The 20,318-nt window shown below is 48.9% G+C and overlaps 1 protein-coding gene across 4 annotated transcripts in view; it reads left to right on the top strand.

Moving 5' to 3' along the window:
• Positions 1–20,318, top strand: part of HIVEP3 (human immunodeficiency virus type I enhancer binding protein 3) — a 564,447-nt gene that overhangs the window by 492,712 nt on the left and 51,417 nt on the right. For all 4 annotated transcript variants that reach the window (XM_027537630.1, XM_027537632.1, XM_027537629.1 and 1 more), the window contains one exon: positions 11,977–17,577. In XM_027537630.1, the coding sequence (XP_027393431.1) occupies positions 12,517–17,577 (5,061 nt within the window). In that variant the 5' untranslated portion in view covers positions 11,977–12,516. The remainder of the gene's footprint in view (positions 1–11,976; positions 17,578–20,318) is intronic.

A 20,318-nucleotide genomic window follows, 5' to 3' on the forward strand; every position in this document is an offset into this window, starting at 1 on the left:
AATGGGGCTAGAACCTGGGCTTTTAGATGCCCCAGGATATTTCAGCAGAGTGAGGGTGGACTATCCAATAATACTGTTAGGACAACTGGTTAGCTATATTAAAAAAAAAAAAATACTAAGCTTTATCTCTACCTCACTCCTTACACAAAAATAAATGCCAGATGGAGCCACGATAGAAATGGAAAGGAAGGGAGGGTGGGAAGGATGGCAGGAGGAAAAGAGGAACAAAGGGGTGGAGGGACAGAGAGAGAGGAAAGAAAAAAAAATCATAAAGGGACTAGAAGAAAAGGGGGCGACATTCTAAAAAAATAATCTTGGACACAAAACCTAAAAGTCATAAAAGGAAGGATTGATGATGCATTTGACCACATAGAAACAAAATTTTCCGGTTCAGCAAAGTTAAAGACTAATGATAGAAGTATTTGCACTTCATATTGAAAAGATTAATATCCCCAGTATTGAAAGAGTTTGTATAAAGAAATAAATATATAATTCATTAGGAACATAAGCAAAGGATATGAAAAATAATTCACTGAGTGAAATAATTGCTTAATAAGCTTATGCAAAGTTCAAGCCTCACTAGAGAACAAGAAATACAGATTTAAAAAATACTGAGATAGCACTGTGATAAGCAGAATAATGATTCCCAAAGATGTCCAGATCCTAACCTCTGGAACCTATGAACATGTTGCCTTTCATGAAAAAAAGGCATGTTGTAGATGTGATTAAATCAAAGATGTGAAAGTGGTGAGATTTTTATAGATTATCTAATCTCCAGGCCAGAATCCTGGAGTGGGTAGCCTTTCCCTTCTCCAAGAGATCTTCCCAACCTAGCGATCGAACCCAGGTCTCCCGCATTGCAGGTGGATTCTTTACCAGCTGAGCCACAAAGAAAGCCCAAGAATACTGGAGTGGGTAGCCTATCCCTTCTCCAGTGGATCTTCCTGACCCAGGAATCGAACTGGGTCTCCTGCATTGCAGGCAGATTCTTTACCAACTGAGCTATCAGGGAACCCCTATAGATTATCTAGGCAGGGCCCAACATCATCACAAGAGCGCTTATGGGTGAGAGGGAGGTAGGGCAGTCAGTGTTATTCAGTGTGAAAAGATGGGGCCACCACTGCTCACTTTGAAGATGGAAGGGGCCAGGTGCCAAGGAGTGTAGGCAACCTCTCGCAGGTGGACAAAGCAAGAAAATGCTGAGGGTCACACAGCAGAGTTGTGTCAGGGGGTTCCTCTACAAGTAACGGGGTCCCATGACAGGCATCTTGACTCCAGGCCTCTTGCTCTGCCCTTGCTAGAGGGAACTCACAGATCCTGAGAAAGGTGGGGAGTATCTCGGGAAGCAAGCCAGCCATGGTGAGGAGTCCTGCTATCCTGCCCCCTGGTTCTCTTCAGGTGCCCTAATTGCCATCCTCCCTGCAGCCCAGATCTGTCTGCCCCTGGGGAGCTCCCAGGGAAGCTTAATCAGCATCAAGACATCCCTGCCATTCAGGGTACATGGCCCCAAACAGAAAATTGGAGGGCTCAGGAATTTTCTCCCTTTTGGCCCGAATACCTCCTTGCTGGCTCTCCATGAACAGATTGCATCTTTCCTCTGGGCCTCAGTTTCTTCCCAACAGCAAATGAAGATGATGGGTACAAAGTGCTGTGAGTCTGAAGACAGGATGTACTCATGCAATTCATCCTTTTGACCGTAATGGAAGCCCAGGTTCAGGCCCCTTGAGAGCTGCCCTGCCCTGGGTCTCACTGACCTGTCATCATTTCACAGGAAACTAGTGACCACGAGGTACACTGGAGGCTCCAGAATCTCCAGCCTCAGCAGGAGAACCATCTAGTGCAGCGTGGAGGCAGGGGGATGGGCCAGCCAATCTGCGTGTCAAGACTATAATGACTTAATCCATGAGTGTCTTCAGTTCTAGCTTAAGCCCTAGGGTGGTATGAAAGGTTCAATCTGATAAGTGTCCCAGACCATCAGTTCAGTTCAGTTCAGTTCAGTTCAGTCGCTCAGTCATGTCCGACTCTTTGCAACCCCATGAATCGCAGCACGCCAGGCCTCCCTGTCCATCACCAACTCCCGGAGTTCACTCAGACTCACGTCCATCGAGTCAGTGATGACATCCAGCCATCTCATCCTCTGTGGTCTCCTTCTCCTCCTGCTCCCAATCCCTCCCAGCATCAGAGTCTTTTCCAATGAGTCAACTCTTCACATGAGGAGTACTGGAGTTTCAGCTTGAGCATCATTCCTTCCCAAGAAATCCCAGGGCTGATCTTCAGAATGGACTGGTTGGATCTCCTTGCAGTCCAAGGGACTCTCAAGAGTCTTCTCCAACACCACAGTTCAAAAGCATCAATTCTTCAGCGCTCAACCTTCTTCACAGTCCAACTCTCACATCTATACATGACCACTGGAAAAACCATAGCCTTGACTAGACGGACCTTTGTTGGCAAAGTAATGTCTCTGCTTTTGAATATACTATCTAGGTTGGTCATAACTTTTCTTCCAAGGAGTAAGCGTCTTTTAATTTCATGGCTGCAATCACGATCTGCAGTGATTTTGGAGCCCCAAAAAATAAAGTCTGACACTGTTTCCACTGTTTCCCCATCTATTTCTGATGAAGTGATGGGACCAGGTGCCATGATATTCACTTTCTGAATGTTGAGTTTTAAGCCAACTTTTTCACTCTCCTCTTTCACTTTCATCAAGAGGCTTTTTAGGTCCTCTTTACTTTCTGCCATAAGGTTGGTGTCATCTGCATATCTGAGGTTATTGATATTTCTCCCAGCAATCTTGATTCCAGCTTGTGCTTCTTCCAGTCCAGCATTTCTCATGATGTACTCTGCATATAAGTTAAATAAGCAGGGTGACAATATACAGCCTTGACGTACTCCTTTTCCTATTTGGAACCAGTCTGTTGTTCCATGTCCAATTCTAACTGTTGCTTCCTGACCTGCAGATAGGTTTCTCAAGATGCAGGTCAGGTGCTCTGGTATTCCCATCTCTTTCAGAATTTTCCACAGTTTATTGTGATCCACACAGTCAAAGGCTTTGGCATAGTCAATAAAGCAGAAATAGATGTTTTTCTGGAACTCTCTTGCTTTTTCCATGATCCAGTGGATGTTGGCAATTTGATCTCTGGTTCCTTGGCCTTTTCTAAAACCAGCTTAAACATCAGGAAGTTCACGGTTCACATATTGCTGAAGCCTGGCTTGGAGAATTTTGAGCATGACTTTACTAGCGTGTGAGATGAGTGCAATTGTGCAGTAGTTTGAGCATTCTTTGGCATTGCCTTTCTTTGGGATTGGAATGAAAACTGACCTTTTCCAGTCCTGTGATCACTGCTGAGTTTTCCAAATTTGCTGTCATATTGAGTGCAGCACTTTCACAGCATCATCTTTCAGGATTTGAAATAGTTCAACTGGAATTCCATCACCTCCACTAGCTTTGTTCGTAGTGATGCTTTCTAAGTCCCACTTGACTTTACATTCCAGGATGTCTGGCTCTAGGTCAGTGATCACACCATCGTGATTATCTTGGTCATGAAGATCTTTTTTGTACAGTTCTTCTGTGTATTCCTGCCACCTCTTCTTAATATCTACTGCTTCTGTTAGGTCCATACCATTTCTGTCCTTTATCGAGCCCATCTTTGCATGAAATATTCCGTTGGTGTCTCTAATTTTCTTGAAGAGATCTCTAGTCTTTCCCATTCTGTTGTTTTCCTCTATTTCTTTGCACTGGTCGCTGAGGAAGGCTTTCTTATCTCTCCTTGCTATTCTTTGGAACTCTGCATTCAGATGCTTATATCTTTCCTTTTCTCCTTTGCTTTTCGCTTCTCTTCTTTTCACAGCTATTTGTAAGGCCTCCCCAGACAGCCATTTTGCTTTTTTGCATTTCTTTTCCATGGGGATGGTCTTGATCCCTGTCTCCTGTACAATGTCACTAACCTCCATCCATAGTTCATCAGGCACTCTGTCTATCAGATCTAGTCCCTTAAATCTATTTCTCACTTCCACTGTATAATCATAAGGGATTTGATTTAGGTCATACCTGAATGGTCTAATGGTTTTCCCTACTTTCTTCAACTTCAGTCTGAATTTGGCAATAAGGAGTTCATGATCTGAGCCACAGTCAGCTCCTGGTCTTGTTTTTGTTGACTGTATAGAGCTTCTCCATCTTTGGCTGCAAAGAATATAATCAATCTGATTTTGGTGTTGACCATCTGGTGATGTCCATGTGTAGTGTAGAGTCTTGTGTTGTTGGAAGAGGGTGTTTGCTATGACCAGTGCATTTTCTTGGCAAAACTCTATTAGTCTTTGCCCTGCTTCATTCCATATTCCAAGGCCAAATTTGCCTGTTACTCCAAGTGTTTCTTGACTTCCTACTTTTGCATTCCAGTCCCCTATAATGAAAAGGACATCTTTTTTGGGTATTAGTTCTAAAAAGTCTTGTAGGTCTTCATAGAACCATTCAGTGTTAAACTTCTTCAGTGTTACTGGTCGGGGCACAGACTTGGATTACTGTGATATTGAATGGTTTGCCTTGGAAACAAACAGAGATCATTCTGTCATTTTTGAGACTGCATCCAAGTACTGCATTTTGGACTCTTTTGTTGACCATGATGGCTACTCCATTTCTTCTAAGGGATTCCTGCCCACAGTGGTAGATATAATGGTCATCTGAGTTAAATTCACCCACTCCAGTCCATTTCAGTTCGCTGATTCCTAGAATGTCGATGTTCACTCTTGCCATCTCCTGTTTGACCACTTCCAATTTGCCTTAATTCAAATCTGCCACCATCAGTGGCAGCATCTCCTGCCTGTGTTTTTGACCCCACTGCCCTGCCCAGCTCGGGAACCGATGTATTTTTTGTCTGGGGAAATTAGAAAGGCTGTACTACTAGCTGGGTGGCTCAGCATCATACTGACTTCTTTGGAGACCCTGCTTTGACCTCTAGATTCAGCATCTGTTCTTATTTCTTGAGCATCAGCCGTGCGCCAGTTAGAGGAATACCCTGAAGATGTGGGTTTGCTTCCAGGTCACCACAATAAAGTGAGTCTTAGTGCATATAAAAGTTATGTTCACACTACAGTGTAATCTGTAGCTTCCCTTGTAGCTCGGTCAGTAAAGAATCTGCCTGCGGTGCAGGAGACCCAGGTTCGATTCCTGGATTGGGAAGATCCCCTGGGAAAGGAAATGGTAACTCACTCCAGCATTCTTGCCTGGAGAATCCCATGGACAGAGGAGCCTGGCAGGTTATAGTCCGTGGGATCACAAGAGTCAGACACGACTTAGTGACTAAACCACCACATAGTGTAATCTACTAAGTATGTAATAGCATTATGTCAAAAACAAATCCATGTATATAACTTGATTAAAATATACTGTATTGCTAAAAAATGCCAACCCTCTTCTGAGCCTTCAGTGAGTGATTCATAAGCTTTTGCTGGTGGAGGGTCTTGCCTTGATATTGGTGGCTGCCAACTGATCAGGGTAGTGGTTGCTGAAGGATAGGGTGGCTGTGGCAGTTTATCAAAGTAAGATGGCAATGCAGTTTGCCGCATTAATTTACTGCTTCCTTTCACGAACGATTTCTCTGTAACATGCAGTACTGCAGTACTCTTTGAAAGGAATTTACCCTCAATAGAGCTTATTTCAAAATTGGAGTCAGTCCCCTCAAACCCTGCTGCTGCTTTATCAGCTAAGTTTATGTAATATTCTAAATTTTTTATTGTTGTTTCAGCAGTCCTCACAAAATCTTCACCAAAAGTAGATTCCATCTCAAGAAACTACTTTCTTTGTTCATCCCTAGGAAGCAACTCCTCATCTGTTAAATTTTATCATGAGATTGCAGCAATTCAGTCACATCTTCAGACTCCACTTTTAATTCTAGTTCTCTTGCTATTTCTACCACATCTGCAGTTACTTTCTCCATGAAGTCTAAGCCATCCACGAGGATTGGAATTAACTTCTTCAAAACTCCTATTGATATTTTGACCCCTTCTTATGAACCACACATGTTCTTTATGGCATCTAGAATGGCGAATCCTTTCCAGAAGGTTTTCAACTGCCTTTGCTCAGATCCATTAGAGGAATCACTATGGAAGCTGTAGCCTTGTGAAATATAGTCGGGTTCACCTCCGCTACTGCCTCCAGGTTCCTTCCTGAGCAAATGAGGACGTGGAGGGCAGACACTGTTCTTTCTGGCCGTGACCTGCAAGCTACAGCTGTTGACCAGCACTAGCTGCAAAGGATGTTGGTAGATGCAGCCTAGGTGGGTGACAAGAGACTCAGCTGATGCTCAGGGGCTTCAGTTGCTAAAACAAAAAAGGGAGTGGCTAGTGGGAGACATTTCAGGCTCTGCCCTGTTCCCCGTTACCAGCCAGAGCCCCACCATTGGCTTTGGCCACTCTCTGTCCAGACTTCCTTCACTGGCTCTCTGACAACCTCTCCTGTTAGTTTCCAGACCCACATCTTCACACTTACCCTCTCTTGCCACCATCCGAGCCCCCAGCCACTTTCACTTTTGTTTGCTGCGTAAGAATTCTGCCCCATCTCGTACGCACACAGACAGTGTCGTACACACAGATTCTCAGAAGGGCCACTGGTTTGGTGTTGGGTTCTTAAATGAAAACACTACTTGCCTCCTGTCTAGGCTGTGGCCTTCTGTGTTTGCTTTCAGCTTCTGAAAATGAGCAAAAGTTTTGCTTTCCTGGTGTTTTCAACATCAGTGTGTTTTATTACTTACGGTCAGTAAAATTTTTACCTGATTTTGGGATATTGGGGTGCATGCATCCATGGGTATATGTAACTAAATTATAAGAACTTTATGCCCCAGGTCTGGGACCTAATAGCCCTCTGAATACCAGGCCTCTGTCCCTGTCTTGCCGGAGTCTCATCTATCTTGGCTGGTGATTCAAGCTCCCTAGTCTACAGCTCATGCAGACTCAGGCTGGCCTTCTACCAGGACTAGTGAAGCTGACCACCTGCTAGAGCCCACCTCCTATCTTCCCTCTGTGGGGGTCCACTCTGGGCAACGGCCTTGTTGTCCCCACACCTTGGATCCAGAAGAGGTGTCCAGTTGGTTGCAGAACTTTAGGCCTCAGCCTTGTTGCCTGCCCCTCATCTCCCTCCCCTGAGGCTTTCGTGGCTCCAGCCCCAGCACCCTACTGTCTTCCGTGTTGGGATATCCTACTAGCTAGACCTATGGAAGCCTCCAGAAGTGAGAGCCAAGTAGTCTGATATGTTAGCCAGCTGGCTCTTAAAACTCAGGTTCTTCTCATGGTTCTAAGCTGGTTTCTAAGCCAGAGCTCTGAGGGCTGTGACCTTAGGAGCAGGCAAGGTGGACTCCAGGTCCGTTCTGCCACCATCAGCAGAGAACATCCATCTTTCCCCTGGCCTGAGGCTCAGACTCCTGTTGGCCCAGCTTCTGGGTCCTGTAAGGAAAGCCCCCTACCTCTGACCTCATGTCACTGGTGATTTTTACAGGTATGTTCACCAGTTCTCTGCAGAGGCAACTTTTCCTTTTGTTACTTCTAGCTAGTATTAAAATTTTACACACACCTTCAGAAGCACAGAATGTAGAAAAGAGCCATTTTCTTAGCATCACTTGGTCCCAGAGATTGGAAATGGTCCTTCTAAAGGGGTTAAAAAGTTAAGTAAGAAAATGTTGATGCCAGTGTGAATTGTAACCCATTCCAAGGCTGAAGCCTTCTTAGTTCTTGTAGGTTTTCCCCTGTTCTGCAGCCAGTCCCAGCTGCCCCCTCCCACTGCCTCCTGTATCAAGGACCTCTGACATGTCATGAGGTATGGAACAGGGCAGCAGAGAGCACTGGCCCAGGAGTGCGAGGACTTGTGTTTCCTGGGCCGGTCATTGTCTCCCGCAGCTCAGGTGCCCTCTGTGCAGAATGAAGGGGTGGGCCTTTCGGCTCTCAGGCCTCCCTGACTCCATGATCTAGGCGGCCGATGGTGCTGATGTGTCCTGCCTGCTCCTTTCCCAGAGGCTGCCAGCAGGAGGGCCCTCTCCAGAAGAGTGCCGGGCCCTGCTCACAGGTGCAGCCAGGCAGGTGCTGACCCCAGGCAGGTGGTGCTGGCCCAGTGAGTCACCTAATGACACAACAGCCACCTGACTGTCTCCCTCATGCACCCCACCCTCCTGCCTGGCCTGGGAAATGCTCCAAGCCCCAGCCTCTGGGCACTTCTCCTCCCACCCCTGTGGCTTAGTGAAGGGAGAAACACAGGACACGACAGTGTAGGGTCCTCCTTGGCCAACTGACTGTCACTCAGACTGATCACTCCCCATTCAGTCATGCAAAGGGCCCATCCATCCATCAAAAGAAGCGAATCTCACCACTAGCTAGTATTTGGGGGGTACATTGAGATCCTTGCATGAAAGGGTCAATAGACATAGTTAGTATAGTCAATGCTTTATTATCCATCCACAGCACCCAGGGGCCTCCTCCCCTCACACAGGTACAGCCAAGCCCAGGAGTCACAGACCAGCCCAGAGCACAGTTCTGTCTCATCTGACTTTTCCATGACTCAGAGCTTTGGCCCACATTAGCTTGGATAAACAAGGCCTGGGGTAATGCCACCAGGATGGACTCCCCAACCTCAGTCTTCTCCCCATTTCTCCCATCCAAGAGCCACAGCGATGTTAGGACATAAGTTGAAAGGGCCCTTTGACTGTTAAGCCTCCGGACACTGTGGTCCACTCCTCGCCAGGGATACAGCCACCTCCTGTGGGGCCAAGCCGGTGCCTTCACAGAACAGGGAGCCATAGACTGTGGTGCCCAATGTGCCACAGAGCCATAGGCTATGGTGCCGTTATTCACGGAGGTGGGGATGAACTCTGGCCAGCAAGCAGGTGGTGGCACAGGGTGGTCTTCCTTGGCCACCATCACTCTGCAGTCTTTAGGGAAAATCACCTTATTTCTCTAGGCCTCAGTCTCCTCGTTTGTCAAGTGAGGGAATGAGACTAGATTCCCAGTCTTTAAGGATCCATAGGAGACCATGGTGTCAGTTCAGTCCTCATAGCAGAGATCAAAGTTTATGCCAGACTCCCAGAGATGGCGCTTGTGCCTGGTTTGGATCACAAGGTAAATATTGATCGTAAGGGTAACCATTCGTTCTGGTTTGCCTGAGATGACCTGGTTTATTCCCATTGCTCCTCCAGAATGGTTAATTGTACCCCTTTTACTCTCCAAAGTGCCCTAGTTTGGGTGACATCTTACATGGCCACCCTATTGACAGTAATATGATGAAATGAAATTCCCCTGCCTTTCCCACGTTCATCCTGCTTTGGGAGGATGTTTTCTGCCTAGGTCAGAGGAGGCCTTTGACTGCTCAAAGAATAGCCTTTGCTGAGTTGTGACCTTCCACTGAAGAAACTCAATCACTGCATTTGCTCAGTTCAGTTCAGTTCAGTTGCTCAGTCGTGTCTGACTCTTTGCAACCCCATGGACTACAGCATGCCGGGCTTCCCTGTCCATCACTAACTCCCGGAGCTTGCTCAAATTCATGTCCATCATGTCAGTGATCCATCCAGCCATCTCATCCTCTGCTGTCCCCTTCTCTTCCTCCCTTAAATCTTTCCCAACATCAAGGTCTTTTCCAATGAGTCAGTTCTTCACATCAGGTGGCCAAAGTATTGGAGTTTAAGCTTCAGCATCAGTCTTTCCAATAAATATTCAGGACTGATTTCCTTTAGAATTGACTGGCCTGATATCCTTGCAGTCCAAGGGACTCTAAAGAGTCTTCTCCAACACCACAGTTGGAGGAAAAAAAGCATCAATTCTTTGGCACATGGCTTTCTTTATAGTCCAACTCTCACATCCATACATGACTACTGGAAAAACCATAGCTTTGACTATATGGACCTTTGTCGGCAAAGTGATGTCTCTGCTTTTTAATATGCTGCCTAGGTTGGTCATAGCATTTGCTGGAGGGATATTATTTGAAGACATAGGTGATCTCATGCATCATTCGCTGCCCCTGTCTGAAGTACCATATGAAAAAGTTCTTTTCAGGTAATGCTTTGCCTCCTGCAAGGAACTTACATGTTTTCTTCTTCACTGGTTATAATGACTCTGCTGCTGCTGCTGCTGCTAAGTCGCTTCAGTCGTGTCCGACTCTGTGCGACCCCATAGATGGCAGCCCACCAGGCTCCCCCGTCCCTGGGATTCTCCAGGCAAGAACACTGGAGTGGGTTTATAATGACTCTACAAGGGACCATGTCTCCCTTTTATCCTTGGCTGCCAAGAATCTCAGATATCAGTGTATAGTTGAACTGTAGAAGCACTGTAAGCCCTCATGATTATTATATCAGTGCTCTTTCCATCTTACCAGTCCTGACCTCCTACCTTATCTGCACTTTCCTTTGTTCTGATTTGTCATTCTTATTTACAGATTTTTTTAATCTGGATTCATAGCTTGTCATTCTTTTAAAAATATTTATAAAATTTTATTATAGTGATATTGAAGTTTTTATAGAATTGAGATGAAAAGGAAACAAAAAGAATAAATTTATAGAATATACCTTTTGGCTAGTTGCTGAACTCCTTGCCCTTCCATGGCATGTCACTATGTCTGAGGTCCTGCCATTTGAGCAACAATTATTTGAGCCTTTCAGAGTATTCTATGAAAGTAGAAAGTGGGAACTTTTCAAGACTGTATCAGCAAACACCCAGTGAAAATAAAGGTGAGGCCATGAAGGGTGCCTGTGGCCAGTAAGCCAAGGGCAGAGCATGCCTACAGGAGAGGGAAGAAGGCTATAGAGATGCACCGGTCAGTCTCCCAGACCCTCACCCTGGGTATGGACACCTGCGAGGTGGCTGGGGAATCAAATCTGGCAGTAGGGAGCCTGGATTGAAATGCAGGCCCTACCTCTTAGGACCACAGGACCTTAACAGGCCCCCCTCCCCCTGCAGTGCTTAGATTCATCCACTGGAAAGTAAGATGGCTGGCAGGACAGAGTTCACAGTGACTTCCAGCTTTGAAATTCTGTCTGTGTTCTTGGGAAAAAGGGCCCTGCAAGGCCCTCAGAGCCCAGGAGGCCTTGGCTGCCCAAATTTCAGCTGACCCTGGCAGAGCAGACATACGTGGGGCTCCACTCTGACCAGCTTTGTCCTCAGTTTGACAAGGACCTCTATTCTGAGCCACTTCTAGGGTATCCCTGGGCCACTGACTAAACAAAAAAAAAGGCTGGAAAGTGGAAGAAGCTTCCAGAATGACCTTCTAGCTATTGCTTAGTGGCCCTGATGGTCACCCTGTGTTAGACTGTGAACCACCACATGGATGGTGGTTTTAGCTTTTTCATTAAACCCCAGGCTTGGAAGGTGGGTTAGCAATGGTTTGCAAAGCCATAAGCCTGGATACCTTCAGAACCCAGGGCCAGATAGAGAGAGAAATACTAACCTGAGAACAGTCCCTCTCATAGAAAGCTCATCTCCAGATAATCAACCAGCCCCAACTCTTGCACTGGCCACGGGACCAGTCAGCATTCATCCAGTGGCATCCATGTCCATTTTCACATTGGATGCACTCTCGAGATGGAGTTGAGCCAGGAATTGCTATTATTTCATAGATACTATTTCATTTCATAGGTGACGCAACTGAGGCTTAGGGAGCTGAAACCCATTCAGAGTTGCTCTCTGCGCAAAGACTGGAATCCAAGCCTGTCATTCCTAAGTGCCCCATGGTTCCCAGAGTCTACTCTGCTCCTGACGCCCCACAGAGTCACAGTCCTCAGAACCACAGTGGACATTCAGAGTCACTGGCGCCTCTGGAAATGTGGGCAAAGGAGGTGCCAAGTGCTTTGGTGCACAGGGTCTGGGGCTGTGGGTTTGGGTTGAGTCTCCCTTGTTAACTTTTAGGGATCACCCAGGTCTCACCGGAGCTGCATGAGCTGTAGATGAGTTACAGTAACCCTCTCTTCTCTTCTCTTTGTCTATTTCTGTGTGTGTGCTCTGGTCAAGTAGAAGAGCGTGAGTTCCCCTCTGCGACTGTTCATCTCCAACACGGGACGAAAGAGCAGAAGAGGTGGGACGGAGCTGCCCACGGCATCCAGCGTGGCTTCTCTCGTGCCAGGACCAGGGATGCCTGGACCATGCACACAGCCGTCTCTAGCCGTCCACGGATCGCATAGCACACGGGGGACTTGTGGGGGGCCACTTGCCACTGCCAACTGAAACAATATGATGGCGACTCTGACATCCTTCATGACGTTTCCACGACAGACATTCAGGCAGAAAGTGCTGGTGCATTTTCTATCTGTGAAGTAGAGGGCCATGCCTCACCGATGTGAATAGTCTGGGCCCTGATGACCTGCCCTGAGTCCACTTGCCGCCAGTGACACTTGGAAAAAAATTTTTAAAACTCCCCAAACCACCTTGGGTTTGACTTCCGTAGCTCTTGACCAATGTTACCCAAGCCAGACGCCTCCTTGGGACGTTTGGAGTATTCATAAATGCGGCCTGCTCCAACCCTCCCTTAATAGCATCTGAAGTCCTGTGGAGGTCATGGATCCTGAACAAAGTGTCAAGGGCACCAAGAAGGCTGAGGGAAGTCCCCGGAAGCGGCTGACCAAAGGAGAGGCCATTCAGACCAGTGTCTCATCTAGCGCCCCGTATCCTGGCAGCAGCACAGCCGCCACTCAAGAGGGCCCCCTCCAAGAGCTACTAGCCCCGCAGCCCTTCCCAGGCCCCTCGTCGGTTCTTAGGGAAGGCTCTCAGGAGAAAACTGGTCAGCCACAGAAGCCCCCCAAGAGGTCCTCCATCGAAGCCTCAGTCCACATCTCCCAGCTTCCGCAGCACCCTCTGACACCAGCATTCATGTCGCCCGGCAAACCCGAGCATCTCCTGGAGGGATCCACATGGCAGCTGGTCGACCCAATGAGACCTGGACCCTCAGGCTCTTTTGTGACCCCTGGGCTCCATCCTCAAAGCCAGCTCCTCTCTTCCCATGCTTCCATCATTCCTCCCGAGGACCTGCCCGGCATCCCCAAAGTCTTTGTGTCCCGTCCCTCCCAGGTCTCCTTGAAGCCCACGGAAGAGGCACACAAGAAGGAGAGGAAACCACAGAAGCCCGGCAAGTACATATGTCAATACTGCAGCCGCCCCTGTGCCAAGCCCAGTGTGCTCCAGAAACACATCCGCTCACACACAGGCGAGAGGCCCTACCCCTGCGGCCCCTGTGGCTTCTCCTTCAAGACCAAGAGTAACCTCTACAAGCACAGGAAGTCCCATGCTCACCGTATCAAAGCCGGCCTGGCCTCGGGAATGGGTGGCGAGATGTATCCCCCAGGGCTGGAGATGGAGAGGATCCCTGGGGAAGAATTTGAGGAGCCCACCGAGGGAGAAAGCACAGATTCGGAAGAGGAGACGGGCACCACTTCCACACACCCCACAGAGCTCTCCCCGAGGCCCAAACACCCACTCCTGTCCAGCAGTTTATACAGCTCCGGGAGCCAGGGTTCCAGCCACGAACGCTGTTCCTTGTCCCAGTCCAGCTCGGCCCCGTCGCTCGAGGACCCAGCTCCCTTTGCGGAACCCTCATCCGAACACCCCCTGAGCCATAAACCTGAAGACACCCACACGATAAAGCAGAAGCTGGCCCTCCGCTTGAGCGAGAGGAAGAAGGTGATCGACGAGCAGGCGTTCCTGAGCCCGGGCAGCAAAGGCAGCACCGAATCTGGGTATTTCTCACGCTCTGAGAGCGCTGAACAGCAGGTCAGCCCCCCAAACACCAACGCCAGGTCCTATGCCGAGATCATCTTCGGCAAGTGTGGGAGGATCGGGCAGCGGACTGCCATGCTGACGGCCACCTCCACCCAGCCCCTCCTGCCCCTGTCCACCGAAGACAAGCCCAGCCTGGTACCTCTGTCCGTGCCCCGGACGCAGGTGATTGAGCATATCACCAAACTCATCACCATCAATGAGGCCGTGGTGGACACCAGCGAGATAGACAGCGTGAAGCCCAGGAGGAGCTCACTGTCGCGGCGGAGCAGCATGGAGTCACCCAAATCCAGCCTCTACCGGGAGCCACTGTCCTCCCATAGTGAGAAAGCGAAGCCCGAACAATCACTGCTGAGCCTCCAGCGCCCGCCCAGCACCACCCCCCCTGTGCCTCTGCTGAGAAGCCACTCAATGCCTTCTGCCACCTGCACCCTCAGTACCCCCCACCACACCTTCCGAGGCAGCTACTCCTTCGACGACCACGTCGCCGACTCGGAAGCCCTGAGCCGCAGCAGTCAACTGTTTACCTCCCACCCCCGGATGCTCAAGCGCCAGCCGGCCATCGAACTGCCTTTGGGCGGAGAGTACAGTTCTGAGGAGGCAGGGCCCAGCAGCAAAGACGCAGCCTCCAAGCCTGCAGATGAACCGGAACCCAGGGAAAGCGACCTCACCAAAAAGACCAAGAAGGGTTTGAAAACGAAAGGGGTGATCTATGAATGTAACATATGTGGTGCTCGGTACAAGAAAAGGGACAACTATGAGGCCCATAAAAAGTACTACTGCTCAGAGCTTCAGTTGGCAAAGCCAGTCACCGTGGGTGCTCATGTATCTTCGGAGGCCGAGAAGAGCCAGGCCGAGCATGAGCCCTGGTCCCAGATGATGCATTACAAACTGGGGACCACCTTGGAACTCACTCCACTGAGGAAAAGGAGGAAAGAGAAGAGCCTTGGGGATGAGGAGGAGCCGCCCAGCTTTGAGTCCACCAAGAGTCAGTTCGGCAGCCCTGGGCCTTCAGAGGCTGCTCGGAACCTTCCCTTGGAGTCCAGCAAGTCACCAGCAGAGCCGAATAAGTCAGTGCCCTCCCTGGAGGGATCCGCAGGCTTCCAGCCAAGGACTCCTAAGCCAGGGTCCAGTTCAGAATCAGGGAAGGAGAGGAGAACCACGTCCAAAGAAATTTCTGTCATCCAGCACACCAGCTCCTTTGAGAAATCTGACTCTCTGGAGCAGCCCGGCAGTTTGGAAGGGGAAGACAAGTCTGCGGCCCCCTTCTCATCACCCCCGCCTGCCCCGCACGGACGCTCGGCCCACTCCCTGCAGCCCAGGTTGGTCCGCCAGCCCAATATTCAGGTTCCCGAAATCCTGGTGACCGAGGAGCCCGACCGGCCAGATACAGAGCCGGAGCCACCCCCTAAGGAGCCAGAGAAGACAGAGGAGTTCCAGTGGCCCCAGCGCAGCCAGACACTTGCCCAGCTCCCAGCTGAAAAGCTGCCACCCAAGAAGAAAAGACTGCGCCTGGCAGAGATGGCCCAGTCATCGGGGGAGTCCAGCTTTGAGTCCTCCGTGCCTCTGTCTCGCAGCCCGAGCCAGGAGAGCAGTGTCTCACTGAGTGGGTCCAGCCGCTCTGCCTCCTTCGAGAGAGATGACCACGGAAAAGCCGAAGCCGCCGGGCCTTCATCAGACACACGCTCCAAACCCTTGGGCACCCACATGCTGACCGTCCCCAGCCACCACCCGCATGCCCGTGAGATGCGGAGGTCAGCCTCAGAACAGAGCCCCAACATCTCCCACTCCACCCATATGACCGAGACACGCAGCAAATCCTTTGACTATGGCAGCTTGTCCTTGACAGGCCCTTCAGCACCAACTCCAGCAGCTCCAGTGGCCTCAGCAGCCCCACCAGAGAGAAGAAAATGCTTTTTGGTGAGACAGGCTTCTCTGACCAGGCCTCCTGAAACCGAGCCAGAAGCCACCCCCAAGGGAAGACAGGAGAGTGAGGAACCAAAACCCTCATCCAGTAAATCTTTGGCCAAAGGCGCATTGCTCCCAGTTTCCTCTGCAGCCACCTCACACAGCGGGCACCCAGGAGGCAAGAGCCAGGTGCAAGACAGACCAGCGCTGGGGGCCACTCCGCCCTACACAGAAGCACTGCAGGTGTTCCCCCACCCCATCGCTCAGCTCCCGTTGCAGGAGAAACCCTACCTGCCCCCGCCTGTCTCCCTTTTCTCCTTCCAGCACCTCCTACAGCATGAGCCAGGACAGTCTTCAGAGTTCTTCCCCACCCAGGCCATGTCCAGCCTGCTCTCCACACCTTACTCCATGCCGCCCCTTCCTCCCTCCTTATTTCAAGCTCCCCCACTTCCTCTCCAACCTACTGTTCTACACCCGGGCCAACTCCACCTCCCCCAGCTCATGCCTCACCCAGCCAACATCCCATTCCGACAACCCCCTTCATTTCTCCCCATGCCTTACCCTGCCTCCTCAGCACTTTCTTCTGGGTTTTTCCTGCCTCTGCAATCGCAGTTCACCCTTCAGCTCCCCAGTGAAGTGGAAAGCCACGTGCCCCAGATCAAAACTAGCCTGGCCACACTGGCAACAGGAACCCCTGGCCTCTCCCCCAGCACAGAGTACAGCAGTGACATCCAGCTGCCCACTGTGGCTCCCCCATCCAGCTGCTCAGCACCCACATCAGCCCCTCCACTGGCCCTGCCTGCCTGTCCAGACACCATGGTGTCTCTAGTTGTGCCCGTCCGCATCCAGACCAACATGCCATCCTATGGGAGTGCCATGTACACCACTCTCTCCCAGATCTTGGTTACCCAATCCCAAGGCAGCTCAGCAACTGTGGCTCTTCCCAAGTTCGAAGAGCCCTCATGCAAAGGGACGTCTGTGTGTGGGACAGATGCGTATGAGGTCGGGCCCAGACTGGCTGGAGTAAGTGAAGAACAGAGCAGAGGTTTCCCGACTCCATTCTTGAGAGTGCCTGTGACATTACCTGAAAGAAAAGGCACTTCCCTGGCATCAGAAAGTGTCTTGAGCCTGGAGGGGAGTTCATCAACAGTGGGAGGAAGCAAACGTGTCCTTTCACCAGCTGGCAGCCTTGAACTTACCATGGAAACCCAGCAGCAAAAAAGGGTGAAGGAAGAGGAGGCATCTAAGGTGGATGAAAAATTTGAACTTGTAAAACCATGTAGCGTGGTGCTTAGCAGCACCGAGGATAGCAAGAGATCGGAGAAGTCCTACTTGGGCAGTCAGGGCCAGGGCAGGAGGGAACTAGAAACACTCTCCAGCCTGTCCTCAGATCCATCTGACCCAAAGGAAATTCCTCCCCTTCCTCAGCCCTCATTGCCCCATGTGACAACCTCAGGATCAGAGGCTTTGAAGGAATATGCCCAACCATCTGGTAAACCTCACCGAAGAGGATTACTCCCATCAAGTGTGAAGAAAGAAGATTCCAAGGAACAAGCTGACCTCCCTCCACTGGCACCTCCCAGCTCACAATCTCTGTCAGAAACATCCCCCAGACCAGCCAAGTTGCAAGAAGGTACGGACTCAAAGAAGGTACTGCAGTTCCCCAGCCTCCACACAACCACTAATGTCAGTTGGTGCTATTTAAACTACATTAAGCCAAATCACATCCAGCATGCAGATAGGAGGTCCTCTGTTTACGCTGGTTGGTGCATAAGTTTGTACAACCCCAACCTTCCAGGGGTTTCCACTAAAGCTGCTTTGTCCCTCCTGAGGTCTAAGCAGAAGGTGAGCAAAGAGACATACACCATGGCCACAGCTCCACATCCTGAGACAGGAAGGCTTGTGCCATCCAGCTCCCGCAAGCCCCGCATGACAGAGGTGAGTTCAGTCTTGTTTTTCTTCTACTCCCTGATTGTAAAAGCCTTTGCTGAGCTTTTAAAGCCACATTCTCCTCAAGGTCCATTTGCAAAACGAGAGCCAACTGAGTGGACAGATTTCCTCTCTATCAGCTGTGACTGGCCACCTTATTTATTGGATTTCTTTGTCAGTGTCCCTCAAATCATTGGACTAGATGCATTTCAATAAAGTGAACTTTAAAGTGACCCACTTTCCCATTAGCTTCTATTGAAATATCAAAGAAACAATCTTATCCAAAAGACTGAGTTCGTAAACCTTGCTGATGGGAATGCCTGCAACAGTTTGAGAATTTTATGCCACTCCAACATATATTTCTTCCTTACAGTGTTAGTCTTTTCCTGCTTTTCGTATTCTCTGCATCTACTATTTCTGTTCTCTGGTGCCACTTGAGATTTTCTCAGAGAGTCTAGAGTTTGACAAAAAAGACTCCTGAAATATTCCTTTTTTCTTTTATGTGAGTAGAAGAGCAAATAGACCTTAACTGTAGTATCCCTCTTTACCGGTAGGTGACAGTTCCACAGCTTGACTCATCTTTGCTGATGGTAGTGCACAACGCTGGCAATGCTCATGTTTTCTCCTCCATTGCCTCTGACCTGAGGCTGCATTAGGAGGCATGAAATCTTGATCTCTGCAAGTTCAGGAAGATTGACATTTGATAATTCCAAGTTTGTTTCGGACTGGTGACACCTCCATATCCTGGTGTCACCTTGTCAGGTGACAAGGGCAGCGTAAGGATTCAAGTCATGATGTGCTATGCTGACTTGATATTTGTGGAATAACAGTTGGTCTTATTGGTTGAGTAGCCTCACTGTGCCAGGCATTGTTCTGGGCACTTGAATCCAGTTGATGTTCATCACTGCCTGTGAGGTAGCAGTACCATTTCCATTCTGTAGATGAGGAAACTGAGAGTCAGAAGGTGAGAGGTCCAGAGCACATGGCAACTATTTGGCAAACCCAGAATTTGGACCAAGACCTGTCTGACTCCAGAGAGTCTATTTTCTTCTTTCAATTATTCAAGGAAAGAAGACTGTAAAAGTGACTGCAAATTTAAAGATCTTCATTAGTAAGTCTTTAGAACAGATCCTTTGACCAAATAAATCCCCCTAAACTAAATCCTGATTGCAGATAAATGAACAAACTATGTTCATTAACTTCTGCATTTGCATCCTCTTTTACTGAGTGATGCTTGTGCATTGAATTTCTCCTTAGCTCGCCTGGATATTCTGCACCAAACTGTTTCCCAAATTTATTCTCTAAATATCCTTGTCAGTCTACTGCTGCTGCTGCTGCTGCTGCTAAGTCGCTTCAGTTGTGTCTGACTCTGTGCGACCCCATAGACAGCAGCCCAACAGGTTCCCCCGTCCCTGGGATTCTCCAGGCAAGAATACTGGAGTGGGTTGCCATTTCCTTCTCCAATGCATGAAAGTGAAAAGTGAAAGTGAAGTTGCTCAGTTGTGTCCGACTCTTAGCAACCCCATGGACTGCAGCCTACCAGGCTCCTCCGTCGGTGGGACTTTCCAGGCAAGAACACTGGAGTGGGTTGTCATTGCCTTCTCCGTTGTCAGTCTACAGACATCCTTAAATGAGATTTCCACTATTGTTATACACATCACGACTGATTTTCTCTCCAGTGTCTCTTACTGGTTGTGGCTACTCCTGAGATGCTGTGGTAATTATAGTCATACTGAGAACTTATTGTGCACCTATTATGTACCAAGTACTATGCCCAACATGACTTTTTTCCTCACAACCACATTGATAGGTTTCTATATCATGATTTGATGGATAAAGAGACCAAAGCATAAAGAAGTCAGGTAACTTGCACAAGGTCCCAAACATAGTAAATGGCCTGGATTCAAAACTAGATCTCACTCTAAAGTTCTTTTGGATGATCTGAACTGCCCCTCTGTTTCAATGACTGAACACTGAAAGGTGGTTTAAGAAAAACAAAGAATTAATTTGGCTTAACTGGGTTTGACAACAAGTTGTTTAAAATGCTGCTTTCCTAAAATGAGCTGCAACTTTTTCCTGGAATATCTCATTTGGTTCACTTGGATCAGCTGATAAAGAATCCGCCTGCAATGCAGGAAACCTGGGTTCAATCCCTGGGTTGGGAAGATCCCCTGGAGAAGGGAATGGCAACCCACTCCAGTATTCTGGCCTGGAGAATTCCATGGACGGTATAGTCCATGGGGTCGCAAAGAGTCAGACACGACTGAAGACTTTCACTTAAACACTTAAACTTAGCGTGTTTCCTACCAGAAGCTCACCAGTCTGATACATTACTGTAACTGCATAGCCCACTGCTTGATGCCTTTCTACAATCATCCCTCTCTCTGGTCTCTGCTTGCATTCCAGTGATAGGTTGCTCACCACCCCTTAGTACAACCCAACCCATCTTTGGGCAGTGCTTTAAGAAAGTTCCCTATTATATTGACCTGACATTTGTCATCCCATAGCTTCCATTAACTGTTAGTAGCTCTGAAAAGGCCCTTTGGGTGATATCAGGATTTCAAAGCTCTTCCTAACCATCTTTATACAGGAATAGACCACCCAGTCAGGTTTGAGTTTGGTCACATACATTTTTTTTTTTTTTCATATGTAAACCATGGGGAAACCCAAGCTTATACAAGAGTTCACTTTGCAGCCACATTTCGTTCCCCAAGTTTCTCCTTCCTTTTTCCTCCTTGGCAATAATTTTG

Source organism: Bos indicus x Bos taurus, chromosome 3 (genome assembly GCF_003369695.1).
Source record: "Bos indicus x Bos taurus breed Angus x Brahman F1 hybrid chromosome 3, Bos_hybrid_MaternalHap_v2.0, whole genome shotgun sequence".
Taxonomy (NCBI): Eukaryota; Metazoa; Chordata; class Mammalia; order Artiodactyla; family Bovidae; genus Bos; species Bos indicus x Bos taurus.